This window comes from Erinaceus europaeus, chromosome 14 (assembly GCF_950295315.1).
Source record: "Erinaceus europaeus chromosome 14, mEriEur2.1, whole genome shotgun sequence".
NCBI classification, from domain to species: Eukaryota; Metazoa; Chordata; class Mammalia; order Eulipotyphla; family Erinaceidae; genus Erinaceus; species Erinaceus europaeus.
The window spans coordinates 46422984-46446944 of NC_080175.1; the positions used below are offsets into that span (position 1 = coordinate 46422984).

At 51.3% G+C, this 23961-nt stretch overlaps 2 protein-coding genes across 16 annotated transcripts in view; one reads left to right on the forward strand and one right to left on the reverse strand.

Annotated features, from left to right (window-relative positions):
• On the reverse strand, positions 1–16814 carry SLC26A11 (solute carrier family 26 member 11). 7 transcript variants are annotated; one of them, XM_060171841.1, is made up of 18 exons: positions 16629–16814; positions 16222–16386; positions 15039–15277; positions 14472–14664; positions 14083–14168; positions 12493–12572; positions 11955–12097; positions 10168–10343; positions 9680–9752; positions 7705–7755; positions 5491–5551; positions 4809–4864; positions 4534–4674; positions 3751–3878; positions 3455–3557; positions 3180–3313; positions 2633–2705; positions 1–1130 (listed from the first exon to the last, which is right to left on the reverse strand). In XM_060171841.1, exons 3-18 carry the CDS (start codon positions 15273–15275, stop codon positions 1039–1041), a joined length of 1827 nt encoding a protein of 608 aa, XP_060027824.1. In that variant the 5' UTR covers positions 15276–15277; positions 16222–16386; positions 16629–16814; the 3' UTR covers positions 1–1038. The 7 variants fall into 7 exon arrangements, with proteins under 7 accessions (XP_060027824.1, XP_016050667.1, XP_007539068.1 ...); XM_016195181.2 differs by lacking the exon at positions 16222–16386; XM_007539006.3 differs by having other exon boundaries at positions 16222–16814.
• The window catches only part of SGSH (N-sulfoglucosamine sulfohydrolase), a 12959-nt gene continuing 5774 nt past the window's right edge, over positions 16777–23961 (forward strand). For 4 of the 9 annotated variants that reach the window (XM_016195179.2, XM_060171850.1, XM_060171847.1 and 1 more), the window contains exons 1-5: positions 16777–16902; positions 19327–19487; positions 20675–20780; positions 20867–21032; positions 21290–21446. In XM_016195179.2, coding sequence (XP_016050665.2) covers positions 16806–16902; positions 19327–19487; positions 20675–20780; positions 20867–21032; positions 21290–21446 — 687 coding nt within the window. In that variant the 5' untranslated portion in view covers positions 16777–16805. Of the gene's footprint in view, positions 16903–19326; positions 19507–20674; positions 20781–20866; positions 21033–21289; positions 21447–23961 lie in introns of those variants that run through there. The other 5 variants (XM_007539005.3, XM_060171845.1, XM_060171846.1 and 2 more) reach the window with 5 other exon arrangements.

A 23961-nucleotide genomic window follows, 5' to 3' on the forward strand; every position in this document is an offset into this window, starting at 1 on the left:
GAACCACATACAACCCATTTATTATCACAGTAAAGAATTCATAGCACTAAGGTGTGGAGAGTGGGCCACAGAGCACCAATTATGAGGGAACCACACTGACAGCTGATGGGGACACCCACCCACATGGTGCTGCACAGATTGGGAGAAACGGACTGACACAGGGGTTGTGGCTTTCTGGTAAGCTTACAGTAAGCTCACAAAAACATCAAAGCGATGACAAGATCGCCTTAATGTAAAACACACGCACACGGGAGTTGGGCGGTAGCACAGAGGGTTAAGTGCACGTGGCACCAAGCACCAAGGACTGGCATAAGGATCCCGGTTCGAGCCCCCGGTTCCCCACCTGCAGGGGAGTCACTTCACAGGTGGTGAAGCAGATCTGCAGGTGTCTATCTTTCTCTCCCCCCTCTATTTTTCTCTCCCCCCTCTGTCTTTCTCTCCTCTCTCCATTTCTCTCTGTCCTATCCAACGACAGCAACAACAATAATAGTAACCACAACAATGATAAAACAAGGGCAACAAAAGGGGTAAAAATGGTCTCCAGGAGCAGTGGATTTGTGGTGCAGGCACCGAACCCCAACAATAACCCTGGAGCCAAACACACACACATACACACCAACCAAGCTTTTGGTCAGCAGACATGATAGTCATTTGGTACAACTCAGCTTTCTTCCACAGACAATACCATCAAGATCTGAACCCCTGTCCAAGAGTCCCCCCTCTCCAAAAGACAGGGTACAAGAGGATAGTGCTATAGGTTGGGCATCCTTGCTTCTTCTGCTTCTCACGAGCTCCATCCTTCTAGAAGGTTCTCTCCCAACTACTCTTCACAAGGGGGGTTCAGGATAGTGGAGCAGCAGGAAGGTTGTCTATCAGTCATCCTGAATGTAGTCACTGAGCCCCACAGGGGACCTCACTGTCACCTCCCTTCCTTGCTTGCATCACCAGCTCAGGCAACAATCAAGTGGCACTTGGCATGGCAGGGATGGGGACCTTCTGCCAAACTCTCCAGACAGTGGGCCATCACAGGTGACCCTGCTAAACCTTGAGCAGGGTTACCTTTTGTTCCGGGACAGACTCCTCACTGATGTTATAGGGCTGGGCCCCTGGCTCTTGCTTCAAGTACTTCTCTGTAGATAAAGCAAAGTGTTCGAGGGTTGTGCAGTGTCACACCTGGTAGAGCACACATGCTACCATGAGCAAGAACCTGGGTTCAACCCTCAGTCCCCACCAACACAGAGGAAAGTTCACGAGTGGTGGAGTGATGCTGCAAGTGTCTTTCTCCTCTCTCTCTAGCTTTCTCTTTCACCCATTATCAAAAATAAGAAAAAGGGAAAACAGGCCACTAGGAACAGTGGAACATGCAGACACTGAGCCCCAGTGATAACCTCAGTGGGGGAAAACTATAAAAAATAAATAAATTTTTTAAAAGGGGGCAAAAGTATATAAGGTTTCCAAGCACTAAAGAATTCAGAAGTGAAGCCAAGCCTGCTCAGGGAAGGGGTGAAGGACAGTGGTTTGCAGGTATCCACACTAGAGGACAAAGCACAGTCTTGAGGTAGCCCAACAAACATTCAAAATGCACAGAGAAGGTTTTGTATTGATTCCATACACAATTAAAGACACAGTGCCAAGCTTTCTGTTGACTCTCAGTATATCTGCACATCCAAGTGTGTATTCCTCCCAGGAGAACACTAGATGAGAACTGCTTAAAGGGGGCAAGCACCAGCAGCCTGGGAGGTGGTGTAACGGATAGTGTTGAACTCTCAAGCAGAAGATTTGAGCTTGACCTCTGGTGTAGTATGTGCCAGAGTGGTGCTCTGGTTCTCCCTCCCTCCCTCCTCTATTACTTATTCTCTTATTAGTAATTAAATAAATCTTTTTTTAGGGTCAGCAAAACAGCTCACTTGGATAGTACGCTTTGCCATGTGTGAGGCCCAGGTTCGAGTTCAGCCTCCACTGCACTGAAGGAAACTTTGGGGCTGTGTTTTCTTTTATTCTTTCTCTACCTTCTCTCTCTGCTTCTCTGTCTCTCTACCTCTCCAGAGGAAGGAAGGAGCAGCAGGCACCCAGAACAACAGCAAAGCCCCTCATGAACCTGGCCTGGCCACAGCTCACAGGAAGTGGTAGCGACAAACTAAATCATAAATGAAATTCTCACTAAATTACATTCACATCCATGGTTGGTAAATAGTGCATATAGACTGGCTCTATGGTCTCATAATTATTCACAATTTAGCATAAAACATGTTAAAGTATATTCCCAACAATAAATTTCAAATAGGCTGTGAAAAGATTGTTAAAATAGAGAACAGAGCTACAGAAATGACTTGTGCACACAGGATGTGGGGAGGCACCATGTCAACAGCCCCACAGAGTTGACCAAAGTCTCTTATGCCATCCCACTCTTCTCCATAAGCATCTGTTAGAACTCAAACTGACAGAATCTTTGTACACAAACTGTCTCAGACAGACACACAGACACACATACTGGGCACCAGAGCCCCAGGGCCCCAACAAAGGGGAGAGCTGGCCTCCTGACTGCCCACTGTCCCTAACAGTCCCACTGGGGTCCCTCCCATTCCCTGGGTTCCTGTGGATAGGCCCTTGGGCAGAAGCTGCCTATACCCACCTGCTTCCTCCAGGGTGGAGAAATACTGGACACCCTTCAGGTTAGCAGACAGCAGGACACGGAGGACAGGCACCTGCAGGACATACAGACATTGACCTAGGAGGGCCCAGGAACCACCTCACCTCTACCCAGGAGCATGGAGAGAGGATGATGCAGGGGAAACAAGACTTTTTTTTTTTTTTTACAGGGTTATCACTAGGGCTTGGTGTTGCATATTCCATCATTCCTGGTGGCCATTATTTCCTTTCCTTTCTTTCTTTCTTTCTGATGAGTCAGGAAAAAAAAGGAAACCTGCTCCACTGCTCATGAAATGTCCCCCCACCCCAGGTGGGAACTGGGGACTTGAATCTGGGTTCCTAAGCATGGTAATCTGTGTGCTCTACTGGGTGTGCCACCACCCAGAGCCTGCTGCCCCCAATCCTGTGTTCCCCATCAGAACACTCTGAGGAGGGAGGCTGCACTCATGTCTCCTAGAGCTTCACAGGAAAGGAAGCAGAAAGACAAGGGGACAGCCAGATCAGGAGTGACTGGGGACCCTGTCACCCACCTGCAGGTTGGTGAGGGCTAGGGTGACGCCCTGTCTGTGGAAGTCCTCCAGTAGCTCCCCGAGCCCCAGCACCACTGTGTAGTCAAGGCTACAGATGTGGCTGCAGTCCAGGATCGCGCAGCGCGGGGGTGACACTGGGGAGTAAGCACAGGGGATCACAGTAGAGGTAGGGGGGCAGCAGCCTCCCACACCCCCCCACATCACTGTGGCAGAGTGTCAGGTCTGAGGGTGCAGGTTGGGGAGGCAGACTGGTGGGGGGGGCATGGGCTAAGTACCTTCCAGAGCGCGGCTCATGAGCACCTCCCGGAGGGCCTCCACAGCAGGGAAGTGCAGGCCACTGTCAGGCTGCAGGACCAGCAACACAGGGCCCTCAGATACCTGGGGACAGCACAGTGGGAGTGTGGGTCTAACTGGTTGGTTTGTACACCAACTACACCCCCGCATGGTGGGACAGCACTGTGTGGTACCAAGAGACTAGTCACCCAGGAAAACTCCACATAGAAGACAGACTCCAACCTACAGAGGTCCTGCCCCCCCACCACCACCAGGCCTCGTCCCTGTGCTATTGTACCTGCATCTTGGGCCGGGCCACCGCATGCAGCAGGAGGAGTAGGGACACCAGGGCCCCGGCTAGGATGCCATACTGCACCTCCCAGAAGCACAGCAGGAATGTGGTGCAGAAGGGGAGCAGGTCCAGCCCTGGGAGTGGGGGGCAGAGGAGGCTAAGAGGAGCCCCTCCAGTGAGGTCCCAAAGACCTCCCTTCTCCCAGGTGCCCTCAACCACCAGCACAGGACTGGGATGTCCCAGGGTCTCCGACAGCCCACAGGGGCTTCAATGGCATTTGGAGGTGATGCTGATGGGTGCATCTGGTGGAGAGGGTTGGCTCCACAGTGGCTGCTGGCGCAACGGGGCCTGGCTGGCTGGGTGGGGCCTCCAAACATGACCCTTCTCTCTCCCACAGGTGGGTGGGAGTGGAGGGAGGGGGAGACCCTGTGTATTTTGGGCCTGCTGTTGGGGGCTGCTCCTTAGACCATGAGGGGCTGAAGGAAGGCCTCTCCTTTTATTTTATGTTAGACAGCAGAGGAGAGATGACCATAATGTAGCTCTGCCATGTGTGGAGCTTTCTCCAGGGCCACAGTGCTCCCATCTGGTGCCAGGGCTTGAACCCAGAACCTCAAGCATGGTATGGTATGTGAAAGCCTCTCTTTTTGACCACAGGGTGTAGTGACACCCCAGTACCCTCACCCTCTAGTGCATCCCTGTCCCCCAAGTGGCCCTGATGATGGTTATCCCAGGGTGTAACCAAGAGCCCTGAGCCCCAGTTTCTCCCACTGCCGTGCAGCAGCTACACACTCTTCACGTGCCACAGGGTCCCAAAGATCTTGGTGTCGAACAGGGGCACCACAGCCATGATGATGACAGCAGCTAGCGCAGACTTGGGGATAAAGTAGAAGAGCGAGGTTAGGTAGCCCAGTGACAGCAGCACCAGCACACCTGTTGGGGGGAGGGTGCAGGGAAAAGGCACTGTCCACCTGCAGTCCCCCCCTTAAAGCCCTGCTAGTGAGGGCAATGCATCCACCACCCCCACTGCCAGGGCACTAGGGGAAGTGGGCTGTCAGAGTGCTCACCCGTCACCAGGCCTCCTGCCGGGGTGCACACCCCCGACTGGGCATTCACAGCTGTCCTAGAAGACAAGGCAGATGGGTCAGTGTGCAGGGGAGTGGGAAGATGACCCTGGCATCCTGCCAGCGAGGACAATCAGCAGGAGAACATAAAAGTTACAGCAGATATTTGGGGTCCTTTCACCAAAGGGGAATCCCCAGACCTCCCAACTAAACCTGGAGCAGCCCACAGGCACAGGTGAAGGAGAGGGGTGTTGAGCACCAGACAGAGAACAGGGAGCAACAGCCTGTGGTAGCTCTGGCACAGACCCTCACAGCCTGACAGCTGGTGGAGGCCACCAGGGCAGCCACTAGGACCTGTAGGTCACCCACAGGGGCCTGCTCCAGCTCACACCCTACTTCTCCAGGCAGAGCTGCAGCCCTACTGCCACAGTCACTGGCCCCATGTGCTGGAACATTCTAGTGGTCAGTGAGGGGACTGTTTTATCAAGACCCCACTTGGGCTTCCCCCCAAAAGATCACCAGGCAGCTGATGATGAATGGCAGGGGGAAGGACAGACACATGCCCTGCTTGGGAAGAGAATGATCAGCAGTGGCATGTGGAGAGAAGCCTGGCACTGGCAGGCTGTACCAGGGCCTGGCCAGGACCTTCCCAGGGACACAGAGAGGACAGGATACAGGTACTCACCGTCCAAAGCTGCCTGTGACGGGGTAGGCAGACACAAGGGAGCCCAGCATATTGGTGAGGCCTGGGGAGGGCACAGAAGTAGCAGGGTTATTTGGGAGGGACAGGGCACAGCATAGGGCAACAGATAGGAAGCTGATAGGGAGAGAGGGAACACCAGAAAACTACAGGAGAGCAGAAGGTGTGGGGAGGAGCTCCCCTGGGGGGGGGGTGCCCTAGACCTGCTGCTTACTGTCGTGGAAGGAAAAACAAACAAACTGAAACCCTTATCCAGTTCACAAAGAATGAATCTAGCCCTTTAAAAAAATCTGGGGGTGGCTGAGCAATGGCACACCCAGTTGAGCACACATATGCTCAACTGCAAGGACTCTAGTTCAGCTCCCCACACACCTGTGGGGAAGCACTTCAAGAGTGGTAAAGCAGGGCTGCAGGTGTCTCACTTTCTCTCTCCCTGTCTAGCTCCCCCTTCCCTCTCAATCTCTCTATGTCGTATCAAACACTATAGAAAGAAACATTAAAAAGGAGGAGGAGGAAGAAGAGGAGACAAAGAAAAAGAAGGGCCAGGTGGTGGTGCACCTGAAGCACACCTGAAGCTACAGTGAGCAAGGACCTGGGTTCAAGCCCACAGCCCCCACCCACAGGGGAAAAGCTTCATGAGTAGTGACGCAGTATTGAAGGTGTCTCTCTGTCTCTCTCTCTCTATCTCCCCCTCCCCTCTTGATTTCTGGCTGTCTCTATCTGATAAATAAAGATACAAAAATTTAAAAAATGAAAATGAAAAAGAAAGAAGTGGGACAGGAAAAAGGAAAGGAAAGGAAAAGAAACACTGGCTGTTGGGAGCTGTGAATTTTCAGTGCCAGTACCAAGCCCCAGCAACAACCCTGGTGGCAATAAGATAAATAAATAAATAAATAAATAAATAAATAATCTGGGCCTGGGGTTGGGGAACTAGCATAATGATTACACAACAGACTTAAGCTCTGAGGTTCTATTCCTGGCTCCACAATAAACCAGAGCTGAGCAGGGCTCTGGTCAAATTTATAACCATCATGACCATCCTGAACCTGGTCCTCATGCCTTTCCCCCCATATTAGGGAAAGGACCCCCCCACCCCACCCCCAGAAGTAGAATGGCAGGGATAGGCAGTGTCTACAGGGCCAAAGCACTCAGAAGCCAGCTGCCACATGCACCCCCAGTGTGAGATGACCACAGAGGTGGGGGCAGAGGTCACCTTTCCCGTGAGCCATTGTTTAATGGGCACTGGACAGAGACCACGAGCCCGAGACTGAGCCTGTGTCTGCACCTGCTACAACCATCCCAGCCCATATGCCTCATGCCGACCTTCACAGAGGCCCCCACCCCCACTCCTGAAAGCCCATGGGGGCACGGGTTCAAGGAGGCTGTTGATGCAACTTGGTGAAAGGGGACCACCAGGTTCCAAACTGACAGATGCAGCTCAGGTGATGAGCTGATCACACAGTCACGCCAACTCCCACTCCAGAGCTAGACCCAGTCCCCAGGGGTCCCTCCTAGTACTGACCCTGTGCTGGCTGACCTGGCACCATGGGGTCAGCAGCTCCAGTCACAGTGTCCACCCAGGTGGTGGCCCTGTCACCACTCATTTAGCATATGCCTGGAACACTCTAGACCATGAGTGTGGGGGTGGGGGGTCCAGTTTCCTCCACAGAACTAAAGGCTGAGGACAGTATGGCAGCACTGGAGTGAGTACAATGCACTCTCACAGACATTGACAGCTAAGGACACTCTCCTGAGATCCATGCAGCATCAGAGACTGCTGTCAAGGCAATTAGAAATGAAAGGAAAGAATGGGAACCAGGTTGAAGATCACACCATATTCTCAGAATGAATCATCACATAGACCTGATTTGCGGAGACAGAACAAAAGAAGACAGACCACAGTGCCCAACACGGTGCCCACACATGGGCAGGCAGCCCTGGGAACACCTAGGTCCTCATCAGCCTCCTGCCCTGCCAGAGGGAGAACCAGGGAGGGGACTGGACAGGCTCCCTGAGATCCTACCTGGGCACGAGCTCCCACAACGACACCCCTCCCTTTCCCCAGGAATTTTTTGGCAAGGAATAGGCTCTAGACTGCAGAGCCCACAGACTGTTACTATTTAAGAAGTGTTTCCAGGTTCCACTAACAGCTCTGACCACAGGTTGTCCCCACTTGGCAACAGCATGCAGGAGCCTTACCAATGGCCAGCAGCTCCTGGTTGGCATCAACGCGGTAATTATTCTGAGAAGCTAAAGAAGACAAAGAACCAGAGTCCACAAATATCCACTTATGGCATGAAAGAAGCAACAAAGGGAGAAAGGCCTGCCCATAGCACTGTCTACCTTTATAGTATATGACGCGTATGAACACAGGAGTCAGAGACCTATGTATGCACAATGCAGGTGTGTGACATCTGTGAGAGTCAAAGGTGTTAAGTGACTTGTTTCCTATGTTTGTGTTTTACTACTATATACAGCAAACATGCTGCCATTAGGATAAGAGGGGAAGGCTTAAATTAAAAGTACTCTCTAAGGACAAATCTAGATGACAAGAGAACAACCCAGCCTATAGGTGAGGGGCACAGTAAAAGGGTATTTGGGGCTCATTGTGAGTGTAAGGCAGGAGCTGACTCATAGCCATCAAAGTGAGAGAGAGAGAAAGACACCACAGCACCAAAGCTTCTTTCAATGTGGTGGGGGCCAGGCTTGAACCTGGGTCATGCACAAAGTGGTGCACTATCCAAATAAGCTATATGACCAGCCCTAAGTAAATAAATCTTAAAAAAAAAAAAAAAAGGAGAGGGTGGGGCTGGGGAGACTGCGTAATGGTTCTGTAAAAGACTTTCATGCCTGAGGCTCTGAGGTCCCAGGTTCAATCCCCAGCACCACCATCAGCCAGAGCTGAGCAGGGCTCTGGCCTCTCTTATTAAAAAATAATAATAATATATATATATTTCAAAATATTTATTTTCCCTTTTGTTGCCCTTGTTTTTTACTGTTATTGTAGTTATTGTTGTTATTATTGATGTTGTTGTTGTTAGATAGGACAGAGAAATGGAGAGAGATGGGGAAGACAGAGGGGGAGAGAAAGATAGACACCTGCAGACCTGCTTCACCGCCTGTGAAGCGACTCCCCTGCAGGTGGGAAGCTGGGAACTTGAACCGGGATCGTTACGCCAGTCCTTGCGATTCGCACCACATGTGCTTAACCCACTGCGCTACCACCCGATCCCCTAAAATATCTATTTTCAAAAAGCCAGAGTTTAGCCAGTTTTCTGTGAACCCTCACTTTGTTTCAAACATTCAGCTCCAGGTGGCAGCAGAGAGTTGAAGCCCAGAGGTGTTCAGGCAGCACCTCACAGGGAACAGCTCAATTCCATAAGCTTCTCATTCTTTACCACCCATCAATCTGCATGAGGATTTTCTTAAAAAAAAAAAAAAAAAAAAAAGCGCTTCTCAGACCAGGAGCCCCACAGAGCTGGAGTGGCTGCATTTCCCAAGTCCTGAGACAAGGACAGACTTTTTTAAAAAATATATTTATTTATTTTCCTTTTTTGTTGCTCTTGTTTTTTTTGTTGTAGTTACTATTGTTGTTGTTATTGATGTCATCATTGTTGGATAGGAGAGAAATGGAGAGAGGAGGGGAAGACAGAGGGGGGAGAGAAAGACACCTGCAGAACTGCTTCACTGCCTGTGAAGCGACTCCCCTGCAGGTGGGGAGCCAGGGTCCTTATGCGGGTCCTTGTGCTTTGCACCATATGCGCCAAACCCGCTGCACTACCGCCAAACTCCCAGGACAGACTTCTTAAAGCCAGAGCAGGTCAGCTGGCCTCTGAGTCTCAAAAAAAGATAATAAGCTGCAAGACTCAGACTCCAGGATGCCCTGTATTTCCTCTCACAACAAAAATAGCTCAGCAGTTGGAGAGTGTGGCCCTCTGTGCGCCCTGAGTCTGGAAGGGGTTCAGGGTGACTAGCCAGGAGCTAGTTCCAGGTTTCCTGAGACAGGGAAAGGGCCAGAACGCTGGAAGTTTATAGAGCCAGAAATGGAGGCCTGGTGCACACTGGGCCTGATGCACATGTAGCTCCATGGTCTTAGTACCAGATGCAGTTTACTAGTGCTTACCCTTCAGTCGGCTTTGCCCAAAGCTGAGAGGGCAAAGGGGTGGGATCTTACCAAAGGATTTGGCCACTGCAATGCTTTCTAGGAGGCCCATCAGGGGCACCACAGCCAGTCCAGTCCCCATGCCCTGCCAGGGAAGAGGGACAGTAAGTAACCTCCAGGACTGGGAAGTGGTGGGGTCTGGTCCTAGCAGGAAGCCAGTGGGGTGAACTGACACCTCCCCTGAGTGAGCCAGCACTGCAACCACAGAGCCTGGAGGTCACAGGAAGCAGATGCACGGACAAGGACAAGACATGGAGTGGGCATGGCAAATGCTGGCTGGCAGAACCCACAAAGGAACACCCCAGGCTCAAGGCTGGAGATAAGCGTCCTAGCCGAAGACTGTGTCCAACCTGAGGTCAGGCATGCCTGCCCCTGAGCCCTTCCACTGGGACTCAGGAGCCCCCACCAGCACTAAGCAGCTACTCGAGTGGTACAGACAAGACCAGCACACACCAAGACTTTGACCCAGCCGCCCTGGCACCCCCCAGTTGGATGCCCACCTGCACCATCTCGGAGAATGAAATGGTCCCGTTGGCAGTGGGCACTGAGAAAGGAGGGACTCGCATGGGAGGGAGCCCCTTGGCCGTCTCCCCAGTCAGGACGAAAGGCTGGTATCCCGTCACCTCGAAGGAGTAGGCGATCAGGGCAGCAAAGGAGACCACGAGGGCATTGCGAGCTAGGGCAGAGAGACAGAGGGAGACCTGAAAGTGTAGTCTGGAACCCAGGAAGAGAAGGCTAACACTCCCCAGCAAACAAGGGCCCCTCCACTCCTGCCTGGGAACCAGTACAGGCAGCTAAGGGACAGTGAATAAGTGACAGGTGGGTGAAACTAGAGAGAATACACAGTGGTGGGACTGAGGAGCAGCAAGGTGTCACCCGAGTGCCCACAGTGACCATCTGGCCAGAAGCACAGCTGAGAAGATGCTGTGAGACCAGGTGATTGTACTTTCTTAAAAAAAAAAAAAAGTATTTATTTATTCACTTGGGAGAGAACTAGAATATCAGTCCAGCACATAATTGGATGATGCTGGGGGTCAAACTCAGGACCTCATGCTTAAAAGTCGAAGGGTTTATCCACTGCACCACCTCCCAGAATGTTTTGATGATTCCATTAAAGCAGGAGTAACAGAGCAGGCTCACCTCACTGTGTGAAACAATTAAAGAGTGGACCAAGCACACACAACTCCTAAAAGGGACTTCTACATATAAAAATAATCACATCTGAGAAGAAAAACATGCCAGATTGGGTTAAAAACAGATGAACAGTAGCAGGAGAAAAAGTCCAGTGAACCTGAGGATAGCACAGCAAACTGGCTGCTGCACGGGCTGATTCCCTCCTCCTCAACACTGGGGGAGTCCACTGAATGCCTACCTGTACCTGCCTTTCTCTCTGATAGCAGGATGACAACTCAACTTTGGGGGTCTCTCCAGGAGCAATGATACGTGAGACTATCCATCTCAGTTTCCTTCTTCTCTCTCCCTCTTCTTTCATCTTTGTATTTATTTTGCAAAGTCAGGGCCTCACCCAAGCACACTTTCATTTGATGCTGGGCTCCAATTTGGGCTGTGTGCATGGCCAGGAAGGTGCCCTGCCCAGTGAGCAACCTGCCCAGCCCTTGCTGCCTTTCTTTTTTTTTTTTTATGTATTTATTTATTTATTTATTCCCTTTTGTTGTTTTTTATTGTTGTAGTTATTATTGTTGTCGTCAATGTTGGGTAGGACAGAGAGAAATCGAGAGAGGAGGGGAAGACAGAGTAGGGGGGAGAAAGAGAGATACCTGCAGACCTGCTTCATGAAGCGACTCCCCTGCAGGTGGGGAACTGGGGGCTCTAACCAAGATCCTTATGCAGGTCCTTGTGCTTTGCAACACGTGCACTTAACCCGCTGCACTACCGCCCAACTCCCCCTTGCTGCCTTTCTTTCTGTTCCCCCCAGCTGTGATGCCCCCTGCTGACTACACACACACACACACACACACACACACACACCCAATAGATGCACAGCTAGAATGAGCCAGTTGGTGACAGTGGGACTTGGGCTGTCCCCAAGGAATATGCCTGCTAGTCAGATTCACTGCTGACTTCAGGTCACCTTTGTCCCACGAGCCTGTGCACTGCGTTTGGGGGGTTTGTCTCCTGTGTTCGAAGCCCCCACAGAATGACACATTCCAGATCCCAAGCTATGCCTAAACCAGTGATACAACAATCTCCAGGATAGAACTAGGATACCTGGGGACCACAGCATATTGCCTGGCTGTTCGGGGAGATTGGGGATGTGGCCACTTACCTGTGGTTGCAGTCCAGACCAGCCCATGGCTGAACTGTACACCAGGGGGCATCTCAGGATGCACAGGGGGCACGTGGTCTCGCATCAGCTTCAGCACCAGCAGTAGCACCACGCAGATCAGTCCCAGCACAACATCCCCCACCCTGCATGTCAGGTGCCAAGGTCAGCACTTGGGGCAGGCTTCTTCCTGGCTTTTCCCTAAGGGACCTCCATCCCTGTTCTGATCATTCTGCTCTAAACTCTGCAGGTGCACTAGTCTGGACCCTGGTAGCAGGGCTCAGATGCTGCCAGTCTGTCTGCGTCCTTGCCACACCCTGCCTGCTGGCATCACTAGGGACTTCAGGAAGCCTGAACAGCAGATGAAGAGCAAATTGTCAGGGTCCTCCACTACCACAGCACAGCTCCTACTGGCACCCCACACCCCCTCCCACTTCCAGATTTGTTCTTCCCCTTCCCACAGCTTGGGGCATCCTCTGTAGAAAAGGGTGTTTGGAAGGAGTGGCTTCCTTATTGGGGAGGAAAAATGTCTCTGGGTTACCTGGTCTCTCCAATGTTGCGGAAAGTGTAAAACACTTGAAGGAAAAACTGCCTTGGGATGTCTTGCAGGCCCAGGAGGTTCTGTGCAAACAGAGACTCTGACTGAAGCACTCAGCATTTGTCCTCACTTAAACCCAAGGCTGAATCCTCAGAGATTACACAATTCTCACAGTAAAAGGGCCATGTATCCATCCCCTGCCCCGCCCCCCAAATAAGCACAAATAATTTACCTGCCAGGTAAAAGGTGCTTAATATTTAGGATAGTGGGGGTGGGGCAGGCAGTAGTGCACCTGGTTAATGGCACAAGTTCACAAGGACCCGGGTTCAAGCCCCTGACCCCCACCTGTAGGGGGAAAGCTTCACAAGTGGTGAAGCAGTTCTGCAGGTTTCTTTCTCTCTCTCTCCCTAGCTACCCCTCCCTTCTCAATTTCTGTTGCTACCCAATAATAAATATATAATAATAGACTTAAATTTAAAAAAACAGTAAAAAACAATATTTAGGATCTTTATAACTGATTTTCATCCCCAAGGGAATTCAGTTTGGGCTATTTTAGAGCAAACTGGCTCGCCTGGAGACTTGAGTCCCGGAGTTCACAGTTACACCAACCAAACCCTGCTTCCATTGGAAGGCGCCAACGTCAGACATCCAGTTGCCCGCCCCGCCCTTCTGGATACCACAGCCATTGGCTCAAAATCGTGTTTGTTAGTGGGAGACCCGCCCACCAGACACCACCCTCTGCCGGAAAGGAGAATCACAGCCCTGAATGGGGAAACTGCAGTGAAGAACCACAGCCCTGAGAGGAAGGGGGTGGGGGACTGTGCGGCTTGGGAGCAGGATGGGCTCTGCACAGCGCTTTAGTTCTGCATTCTGCAGATCAGATTGGGAGAGCCCCCCAGAACCCGAAATCCACGTGGTAAGGTCACTGATCATGGTGGGTGGAGAGGGGCAGTTTCTGGGGCTAGGCAGTCAGAAGGACCCCCACCCCAACTCCAAAATGCTGTCAAAACTCTGAGTCCTTTGGGCAGCCAAGTACCAGGGCCCTGAGAAGCCACTCCCTAATTGCATTATAAGGGCATAAAGGAACATTCTTGACACTGGAAATTAAGGTGTGGACAGAAAATAAGGACAAGTCTAGCCCCAAAGCAGCCTGAATCACAGCCACATGATCTGCTTGACCTACATGTATGTAACATGTAAGTCCCACCTGCTCATGCCTTCCTTAGGTTTTCTTCTTCCTAGATGGAAATGGAAAAAAACAAACAAAAAAAAAACGCCCCCCTACCCACAACAGTGCTCCATCTGATGCCCAGCACATGGTTAGCAGGAATGAAGTCAGCCAGTTCAGTCTACAGTTTCTCAATAAGGAGGCCAGTCTGAGGCCAGTCTGGCCTTGGGGGTCCATGACTTGGAAAGGTCAGAGAGGCAACACCAAGCCACCAGGTAGGGGCACAGCCCTGACCTGCCACTGGGGGTTCCGTGGCTTCATTTGCCCAATTTCACTCACCTCACTGAGTGGTATGGGGGACCACGACAGGTATCACCCCAGATCCCACCTGACCTTGGTCCTGTTCCACACTGCCCTATGCCTACCTTGATCTGCCCAAAACCAATGGTGATGGTGGCTGCAGAGGTGAAGCCTTTAATGACAGGGCAGGAGATGAAATCCAGCAGGAAACCTGGTTGGCCAAGAGGGAAGATAGAGTTGGTCCCCCTCTGCCCAGTCCCAAGGGACATGGATGGTTGCAGGCTGGGAAAGGTGTGTATAAGGGAAGAGGGACAAACAGTTTTTTCTGGTTTGGAGTGAAGGAAAGGGAGGCTAGAATCTGAGCTAAAGGGAGCCATGAATGACACCCACACACATATAGACATAGATTCAGGGAGCAGGTGCTGAAGGGCAAAGGCATGTGTTTGGGGACACCAGGAGCAGCACTAAGCGCCCCCCCCACACACACAATAATAGGAAGATACCCCAGTCTCACCCAAACGTAGGCACCCCATGACCAACTGGATGCAGCCAGATAGGAAGGCCAGCAGCACGGCATAGGCAGGCTCATGCGCAGTGTAGAAGGAGACCAGGAGGGACATGATGGCTGTGGGGCCCAGAGTCACATCCCGGGAGGTACCCAGGAAGAAGTACACGAAACAGCCCATGAAGGCAGAGTAGAGGCCGTACTATGGGGGAGAGCAGGGAACATTGAGTGGGGTCCCCAATGCCCCCTGCACACTCAGACACACCCCCTCCACTGTGCAGTGACAGTAGGGGAAGGGGGCTTTGTTCTACCCCATGCACTCAACAGGTCTGGGGAAGCCTTAAGGTCACAGGTGTCAGCCTACCAGACTATCTGGAAACAGATGTGGGACAATATAATGAGGGCAGTCACCATACCTATGTGTATCTGCCCAAGACAGTCATGTGAACTCAGGATCATAAACAGGTTTCTGGAGCCTGGGCTCCTGCTTGTCTGGAGGAACCCCACGTCTTTATTCTGGGTAGACTCGGAAACTTGGCATTAGAGGTCAGGCAGTGTTGGGAATATACAGCTCACCTGGGGTGGGAGGCCGGCCACCTCTGCATAGGCCAGTGCCTGGGGGATGACTGTGAGTCCCACAGACAGCCCAGCAATGAAGTCCATCTTCAGCCACTGCAAGGAGTAGTCAGGCAGCCAGCCCAGAATGGGCAGCCCCTTCTGCAAGGCTGCAGGGGAGCAGCAGCAGCCACCCTGCAGGTCCATGGTGGGGCTGGAGGGCCTGGGCTGCCCCAGTGCTTTCACAGGAGAGGGCATGCCTAGGGGGAGGGGGATAGGTGAGGGAAAGGCAGTCAGGCTGGGGCTTCTCTGCTTCTGGGGATGCCGCCCTCACCCCCCAGGCAGCCAGAAAGGCACTGTCTGAATCCCTGTGACAAGGGGCTGAGCCAGCTGTTAGACCCCCAACCTCCATGTTGATGTGTGAGAAGCAGCCAGATTTGATGCAGAGGGAACCTTCAAAGAAGGTGCAGCCCCACCCACCCAATGTTCTCCCTGAATCCTGTCTGCCCCAAACCTTCAGTGGCTTCTTTCCGTCCTCAGCCTTCCCCCTGCAAGAACCCGATTGATTTCTTTTTTTGTTTGTTTTTGTGCCTCCAGGCTTATTACTATGAATCCACTGCTCCTGGATGCTATTTTTCCCTTTTGTTGCCCTTGTTGTTTATCGTTGTTGTTATTGTTTATTGCTGTCATTGTTGTTGGATAGGACAGAGAGAAATCGAGAGAGGAAGGGAAGACAGGGGGAAAGACACCTGCAGACCTGCTTCACCGCCTGTGAAGTGACTCCCCTGCAGGTGGGAAGTCGGGGGCTTGAACTGGGATCTTTACTCAGGTCCTTGCGCTTTGCACCATGTGCGCTTAACCTGCTGCACTGTCGCCTGACCCCCCCCCCATTGATTTCTTAATAACGAGTTATCTAAAGTCCAATTAGAGGTGGAAGGCATGAGTGACAACCCTGCAAATCAACAAGATCTCAATACACTGATTTAAAAAAAGGAGGGTGGCTAATTAGACCTAATTTTCCCTACCAGGAAAATCAGTTTCCTTTCATTTTCTCCTCCTCTGGGAATTTACTAGAAGCAAGCGAGAAAAGCTAGTTGTCTGGCTGTTAGTGCTGGGGGGGGGGGGGTTTTCGAACTACTACTACTACCACCACCACCACCACCACCACCACCACCACCATGGGCCTCAGTTTCCAAGTACGCACCAAGGCCTTCCTCCACTAGGGGAAGGGGTCTCCTATGCTGAGGCCTTGCCCACTCCAGGCTACCTGTGGCACCGCATCCGCAGCTGCACCCCAGCCTTCTAATTGGTTCTGAGGAACATCAAGGCTCCTCCATTAATCCTGGGTCGCAGCATCTTCTGCGCAGAGCTGGCCCCAGGTAAGCCCCCCAGGTCACCCCCCGAGGGATTGTACTGGGCAGAAACCACCCCCACACCGAAACCACGGCTCCCACATCCTGGGGTGTCAGAGAGGGGACCCCACATTGGCTGATGATGGGTGGGAATGTGGCGGGAGAGGGACGATCTCGACCCTGGGACCCAGCATCGCCCTTCATCTGCCGCCCTGGTCTGCGTACCCTGGGACCCCGCCATCCCAGGCCGGGCACCCACCTCTGCCCAGGCTCCGCCACCGGTGGACTTAACCTGCAGCGTAGCTCCGGGTCTCCTAGCGTAGCAGCAGCGGGGTCCGCAAGAGCCGCAGGGGGCGGGGCGGGGTCTTGGCCACGTGACCCAGCGGGTGTGGTTTGTGTCACGCGACATTGGGCGGGGCCTGTTCGAGCTGCCGCCATGCTCCGCCCGGGGCTGTTGTGCTGCGCGCTGCTGCTCCGGCTGGGGCTTTGCCGCGGTCACTGGGCGCGGCCTCGGAACGTGCTGTTGCTTCTGGGTGAGTGAGGGTCTCCGCTGCGGCCGGTCTCCCTAGGCTCGGGATGGCCAGATCCCTGCACCCCGCCAGGCCCAGACAGGGGCGGGTGCCAGGTCCCCGAGATTCAGTGGGGGGCCCTCACCTCTGCCAAGTGGCCGGAACCTCCAAGGTTGTCGCAGAGGCTCGGTGCTTCTTCTCCCTCTCTATCCCCCACCCTGAAACTTCTTCCAGCACCCAGCTGCTCACGAGACTTCCTGCCTGGCGCCCAGGCCCGCTGTCACAAGGGACCTGATTCCTTCCTCATGAGGTCTGGCCTTCCGCCAGCGTGTTTCTGATTAACTGCGGTTGCCCACCAGGCCTTCCAACTAGTTGTAACATAAACTGCTCTGGCGGAAGGGCTCTCGCCACTCCCTGGAACTCTGGTGCAGCTATGTCCTGCTGGAACTGGGATTCCTACTGGACCATTCCAGAGCCCGGGTGGTGTATTCCAGGGGTTAGCTCCGTTCCTAGCCATTCTAGCTGCCAAAACAAAAAGCGTTGGAGGTGGCTCACCCAGTAGAGCACTCACTTTACCATTTGTGAGGAGCTGGGTCTGAGCCGCCTGGCACCACATCCCCACATGGAGGCACCGCACATCGGGGAAGCTCCACAAGCAGTAAAGCAGTGCTGTAGTATCTCTCCTCTGTCCCTGTTTCTTTCATTTGATATGAGAAAGGCGAGTGGAGAGTCCACAGGGAGTAGTGGAATCATGTAGGCACAGAACCCCAGTGATAACCCTGCTGGTAGAAAAAAATATATTTACCGGGAGTCGGGCGGTAGCGCAGCGGGTTAAGTGCATGTGGCGCGAAGCGCAAGGACCCACGTACGGATCCCGATTCGAGACCCCGGCTCCCCACCTGTAGGGGAGTCGCTTCACAGGCAGAGAAGCAAGTCTGCAGGTGTCTTTCTCTCTCCCTCTCTGTCTTCCCCTCCTCTCTCCGTTTCTCTTCGAACAAGGATGACATCAATAACAACAACAATAAAAAACAACAAAAAGCAACAAAAGGGTAAATAAATGAATATTTAAAAGAAAATATACATTTACCATCGTGGGGGCCTTTAAACAACACTATTGATCTCTCACTGTTCTGGGTGCTCACAGTCCACAGCAGGGGGCTTCCTGGCTCCCTGTGGTAAAGGAACAGAAATCTTTTTTCCTCCAAGTAGGCCAGTCCTATCAGATCAAGGGTGCACACCTAGGACCTCATGTAATCTGAATGAAGCCCCTACTGGAGTTTAGGACTCCCATTTATGAATTTGGGGAAGTAGGGAACCATTCACAGGCCTATAGCCAAGTGCCAAGACTCCTGGGCAGGCTTGGAGAAAGATGGCTTTTCCCATTTGGGCTATGGGCAAGGTGCTCAGTAAGTGTGACCCCTGTACACCTCTCGTCCTCACCTGGCCTGCTGACATCAGCTCTTGTGGGTGGGGGAATGATGGGCCTTCAATGGGTCAACCCCCCTCCCCAATTGCCTCTGAGGGAGTCAGGGCAGGTGCTGGCCCTGGGGATTCTCCATAGGTTTGTTTTTTTTTTTAAGTATTTTTATTTTTGAGAGAGACACAGTGAGAAACACCAGAGCACTTCTCACTCTGGTTTATGGTGGTGCAGAGAATTGAACCTGGGACTTTGGAGCCTCAGGCATGAGAGTTTGTTTGCATAACCATTATGCTATCTATCTGGTTTAAGGTGGTGCAGAGAATTGAACCTGGGACATTGGAGCCTCAGGCATGAGAGTTTGTTTGCATAACCATTATGCTATCTACCCACTATGCTATCATAGGTTTTTAAAAAAATATTTTTATTTATATGTTATTGGGTAGACACAGAAATTGAGAGAGGTAGGGGAGATAGGGAGAGAGATAAAGAGACACCTGCTTTCCCCCTGCAGATGGGGACCAGGGTCTTAAACCTGGGTCCTTGCACACTTTAATGTGTGCACTTAACCAGATGCACTATCACCTGGTTTCATGAGAGACACAGAAACCCCAGAGCACTGTTCAGCTCTGGCTTATGGTGGTGTGGGGATTGAACCTTGGACTTTGGAGCCTCAGGCATGAAAGTCTGTTAGCACAACCATTATGCTATCTCCCATCCTCCCCCTGGTTTCTTCCTATTGCCACCACCTCCTCTGGGGCAAAGGGAAGAAACAGCAGGCTTCTAGGAGCTAGGCAGCCCCTCCCACACCACCTGTGCCCAGCAATGTGGATTTGAATGGGTGCTGAGCCTCAGTGAGAGGTGTGCGCACAGGGGTGTGTCCTGGGTGTGGCTGTTCTGGTGCCTGTATTCATCTCTACCTAAGTCTCTGTTTTCTAGGGTCACACCTGCCTGGTATCAAGCCCACTTGGGGAACCAGGTGGTCCTGTGCCCAGCCCAGCCACTGAATCCTCTGTCCCCCACCTTCCTAGCGGACGATGGAGGCTTTGAGAGTGGCACCTACAACAACAGCGCCATCCAAACCCCACACATGGATGCGCTGGCCCGCCGCAGCCTCACCTTCCGTAATGCCTTCACCTCTGTCAGCAGCTGCTCCCCCAGCCGCGCCAGCCTTCTCACCGGCCTGCCCCAAGTGAGCACATAGTAGGCAGGTGAACCTGCAGCCCACCCCCACTCCCAAGTGTGCGGATGCTAGAGGGACTCTGAGTAGCCATGGGGGTGCCTCACTCACCTCTGGACACCAGAGGATGTCTGGACACCAGACATCAGATGTCTCTGGACACCAGAGGATGTCCCTCTGGACAGGGAGGATGGCCATCCTCCCCTGCAAATTGGGGCTGGACCACCTCCTTCAAAGTTGTCATGGGGTTGACCTTGGGGTCTGAAGCAGGTAGTGAGGTACCTGGCATTAGCTGCTATCTAAGCTGTGCTACTGTGCTGAGACTTATGTAACATAAACTTTACCACCCCATATGCATGACACAGATTTTTTATGTATTTATTCTATTTTATTTATTCATTTGATATAGATGGGAAGGGAGGACGATATAAAGAGGAGGGAGGGAGACCTCTCATAAAGCTGTCCCACAGCAGGCTGGGGGCTTCAACCTGGGTCCTTGTACGTTGTAACGTGCGCTCACCAGATAGATGCACCACCACCCAGCCCCCACAAGACACAAACATTACAATTTTGTACACAAGACATGAACTTTAGCACTTAATACACAACGCAAAGTTTGCTATTTTATAAACATGACACAAGCTTTACTGTTTCATAGACATAATATAAACTTTAATGATTTATACACATGGCACAAACGTTACCATTTTCTACATGTGATATAAACTTTATCACTTTTAATTAATTATTAATGGAAAAATTTGAGAGGGAGAGAGCCAGAGTAATATGGGGGAGGGTCAAACTCAGGACCCCATGTTTGAGCGCCCAACATTTTATCCACTGGGGCTGGAGAGAATGTTCTTGGGCAGGGTGTGTGCCTCACCATGTGACATTATCCCAGGTTCGAACCACATGAGAGGTGCTAAGGCCCACAGCTCCAGTGCTGTGGTACTCCTTCCTCTCCCTCTAAATGAAGTGGCTGAGAGCAGTGAAATCACACCTGCGTGAAGCTGTGCTACACACAGACACTGCTAACCTGTCTCTCAGCCCCTGCTGGGGGGGGGGGGGCAGGGCCTGTGTACCTCTTGGGTGCAGAGTAAGAGTCAGGGAAATCTTTCTGGGTGCTGGCCATATTGGGGCCACAGAGAGGTAGGATGAGGTGGGCACAGGGCCCAGACTTAAGGCCTGTCTGCCAGCAGCACCAGAATGGAATGTACGGCCTCCACCAGGATGTCCACCACTTCAACTCCTTTGACGGCGTGCAGAGCCTGCCATTGCTGCTCAGCCAAGCTGGTATCCGCACAGGTGAGTGCCCTGCCTGGGAGTCTGGCCTGGTCCTGGGCCTGATGGAGGGGCCACCTAGGAGGCAGAGAGGGGGACTCTCACCACAGTGCTCCTGTCTGCAGGCATCATTGGGAAGAAGCACGTGGGGCCCGAGGCCGTGTACCCCTTTGACTTTGCCCACACGGAGGAGAACGACTCCGTCCTGCAGGTGGGGCGTAACATCACCAGGATGAAGCTGCTGGTGCGGAAGTTCCTGCAGATGCAGGATGACAGGTGCCCTCACAACCAGTCCCTGCAGGCAGCACATGAGCCTGTCCTGGGACTCTTGGCAGCCCCAGATGGAAGGGGTGGAGGCGGGGGGAAGCTTCCAGAAACAAGCCATTCTGGTCAGAGGGAGATAGACATGGGGAAACTGATTCAGGGAGGCTTTCAGGGGCTTCCTGGGGGGGGGGGGTGTTAGGGTGTTAGGGGATCATCATCCCAGCTTACCTTGATCACTTCACTTAAGCCCCCACCCACCCACCATGCAGGTCCTTCTTCCTCTACATGGCCTTCCATGACCCCCACCGCTGTGGCCACTCCCAGCCCCAGTATGGGCCCTTCTGTGAGAAGTTTGGCAACGGGGAGCCAGGCATGGGGTGGATCCCAGACTGGACACCCCAGACCTACCACCCACAGGATGTGCTGGTAGGGGCCTCAACATTATGCCAAGATCTCCCAGCCCTCTGCCCTTGTCAGTCTGAGGACACCCACCCTCCATAGGCTGGTAGCCTTGTGCCAGCCAGTGACTATTGTGCACAGGTCCCCATCAGTGGGGGTGGCACAGAGGTGTACAGATGCTTCCAGGGGCCAGGCAGTGGCACACCTGGTTAAGCATCACATTACACTGTGCAAGAACCAGGTCCCCACCTTCAGGGGAAAAGTCTCATGTTTGGTGAAGCAGAAGCAGGGCTGCAGGTATCTTTCTGTCTCTTTCCCTCTATATCTCCTGCTCTCATAGTTTCTATCTCTATCCAGTAACAAATAAGCAAATAAATACACAAAACCACACACACACACACATATATAGTTTATTTTATTTTATTTTTTAAATAATTTATTTCTTTATTGGGGAATTAATGCTTTACATTCAACAGTAAATACAATAGTTTGTACATGCATAACATTCCCCAGATTCCCATTTAACAATACAACCCCCACTATTTCATTCATCGTTTTTCATGGACCTGTATTCTCCCCACCCACCCACCCACCCCAGAGTCTTTTACTTTGGTGTAATACTCCAATTCCATTTCAGGTTCTACTTGTGTTTTCTTTTCTAATCTTGTTTTTCAACTTGGGCCTGAGAGTGAGATCATCCCATATTCATCCTTCTGTTTCTGACTTATTTCACTCAACATGATTTTTTCAAGGTCCATCCAAGATCGGCTGAAAACGGTGAAGTCACCATTTTTTACAGCTGAGTAGTATTCCATTGTGTATATAGACCACAACTTGCTCAGCCACTCATCTGTTGTTGGACACCTGGGTTGCTTCCAAGTTTTGGCTATTACAAATTGTGCTGCCAAGAACATATGTGTACACAGATCTTTTTGGATGGATGTTTTGGGTTCCTTAGGATATATCCCCAGGAGGGGAATTGCAGGGTCATAGGGTAGGTCCATTTCTAGCCTTCTGAGAGTTCTCCAGACTGTTCTCCACAGAGGTTGGACCAATGTACATTCCCACCAGCAGTGCAGGAGGGTTCCTTTGACCCCACACCCTCTCCAGCATTTGCTGCTGTTACCTTTTCTGATGTATGACATTCTCACAGGAGTGAAGTGATATCTCATTGTTGTCTTTATTTGCATTTCTCTGACAATCAGAGACTTGGAGCATTTTTTCATGTGTTTCTCGGCCTTTTGGATCTCTTCTGTGGTGAATATTCTGTCCAAGTCCTCCCCCCATGTTTGGATGGGGTTATTTGTTGTCTTGTTGTTGAGTCTGGCAAGCTCTTTATATATGTTGGTTATTAAACTCTTATCTGATGTATGGCATGTAAAGATCTTCTCCCATTCTGTTAGGGGTCTCTTGGTTTGGGTAGTGATTTCTTTTGCTGTGAAGAAGCTTTTTAATTTGATGTAGTCCCATAGGTTTATACTTGCCTTAGTCTTCCTTGTAATTGGATTCGTTTCATTGAAAATGTCTTTAAAATTTATGCGGAAAAAAGTTCTGCCAATATTTTCCTCTAAGTATCTGATAGTTTCTGGTCTGACATCCAAGTCCTTGATCCACTTGGAATTTACTTTTGTATTTGGTGAAATACAGTGATTTAGTTTCATTCTTCTGCATGTTTCAACCCATTGTTTCCAACACCATTTGTTGAAGAGACTCTGATTTCCCCATTTAATAGTCTGGGCCCCTTTGTCAAAGATTAGATGTCCATAGGTGTGGGGCCTCATTTCTGGGCTCTCAATTCTATTCCACTGGTCAGTGTGTCTGTTCATGTTCCAGTACCAAGCAGTTTTGATGACAATGGCCCTATAATACAGTTTGAGATGTGGGAGTGTGATGCCTCCGGTTCTGTTCTTTTTTCTCAAGATTGTTTTGGCAATTCTAGGTCTTTTCTGGTTCCAGATAAACATTTGTAGCATTTTTTCTATTCTCCTAAAAAATGTGCTTGGGATCTTGATGGGGATAGCATTAAATTTGTAGATGGCTCTGGGTAATATATTCATTTTGATGATGTTAATTCTTCCAACCCATGAACATGGAATATCTTTCCACTTCTTTGTGTCTTTTGCAATTTTGAGTAGTGACTCATAATTTTCAGTATACAAGTCTTTCACTTCTTTGGTTAGGTTTACTCCTAGATATTTTATTGTTTTTGTTGCTATAGAAAAAGGAACTGATTTCTGGATTTCAATTTCTTCTAACTTAGTGTTTGCATAGAGGAATGCCACTGACTTTTGAATGTTAATTTTATAGCCTGACACCTTACTGTATTGCCTGATGATTTCCAAAAGCTTCTTGCTGGATTCCTTAGGTTTTTCCATGTATACTATCATGTCATCTGCAAATAAGGTGAGTTTGACTTCTTCTCTTCCAATCTGTATGCCTTTAATTCCTTGCTCCTGCCTGATTGCTATGGCAAGAACTTCCAACACTATGTTGAATAGTAATGGTGATAGTGGGCAGCCCTGTCTAGTACCTGATCTGAGTG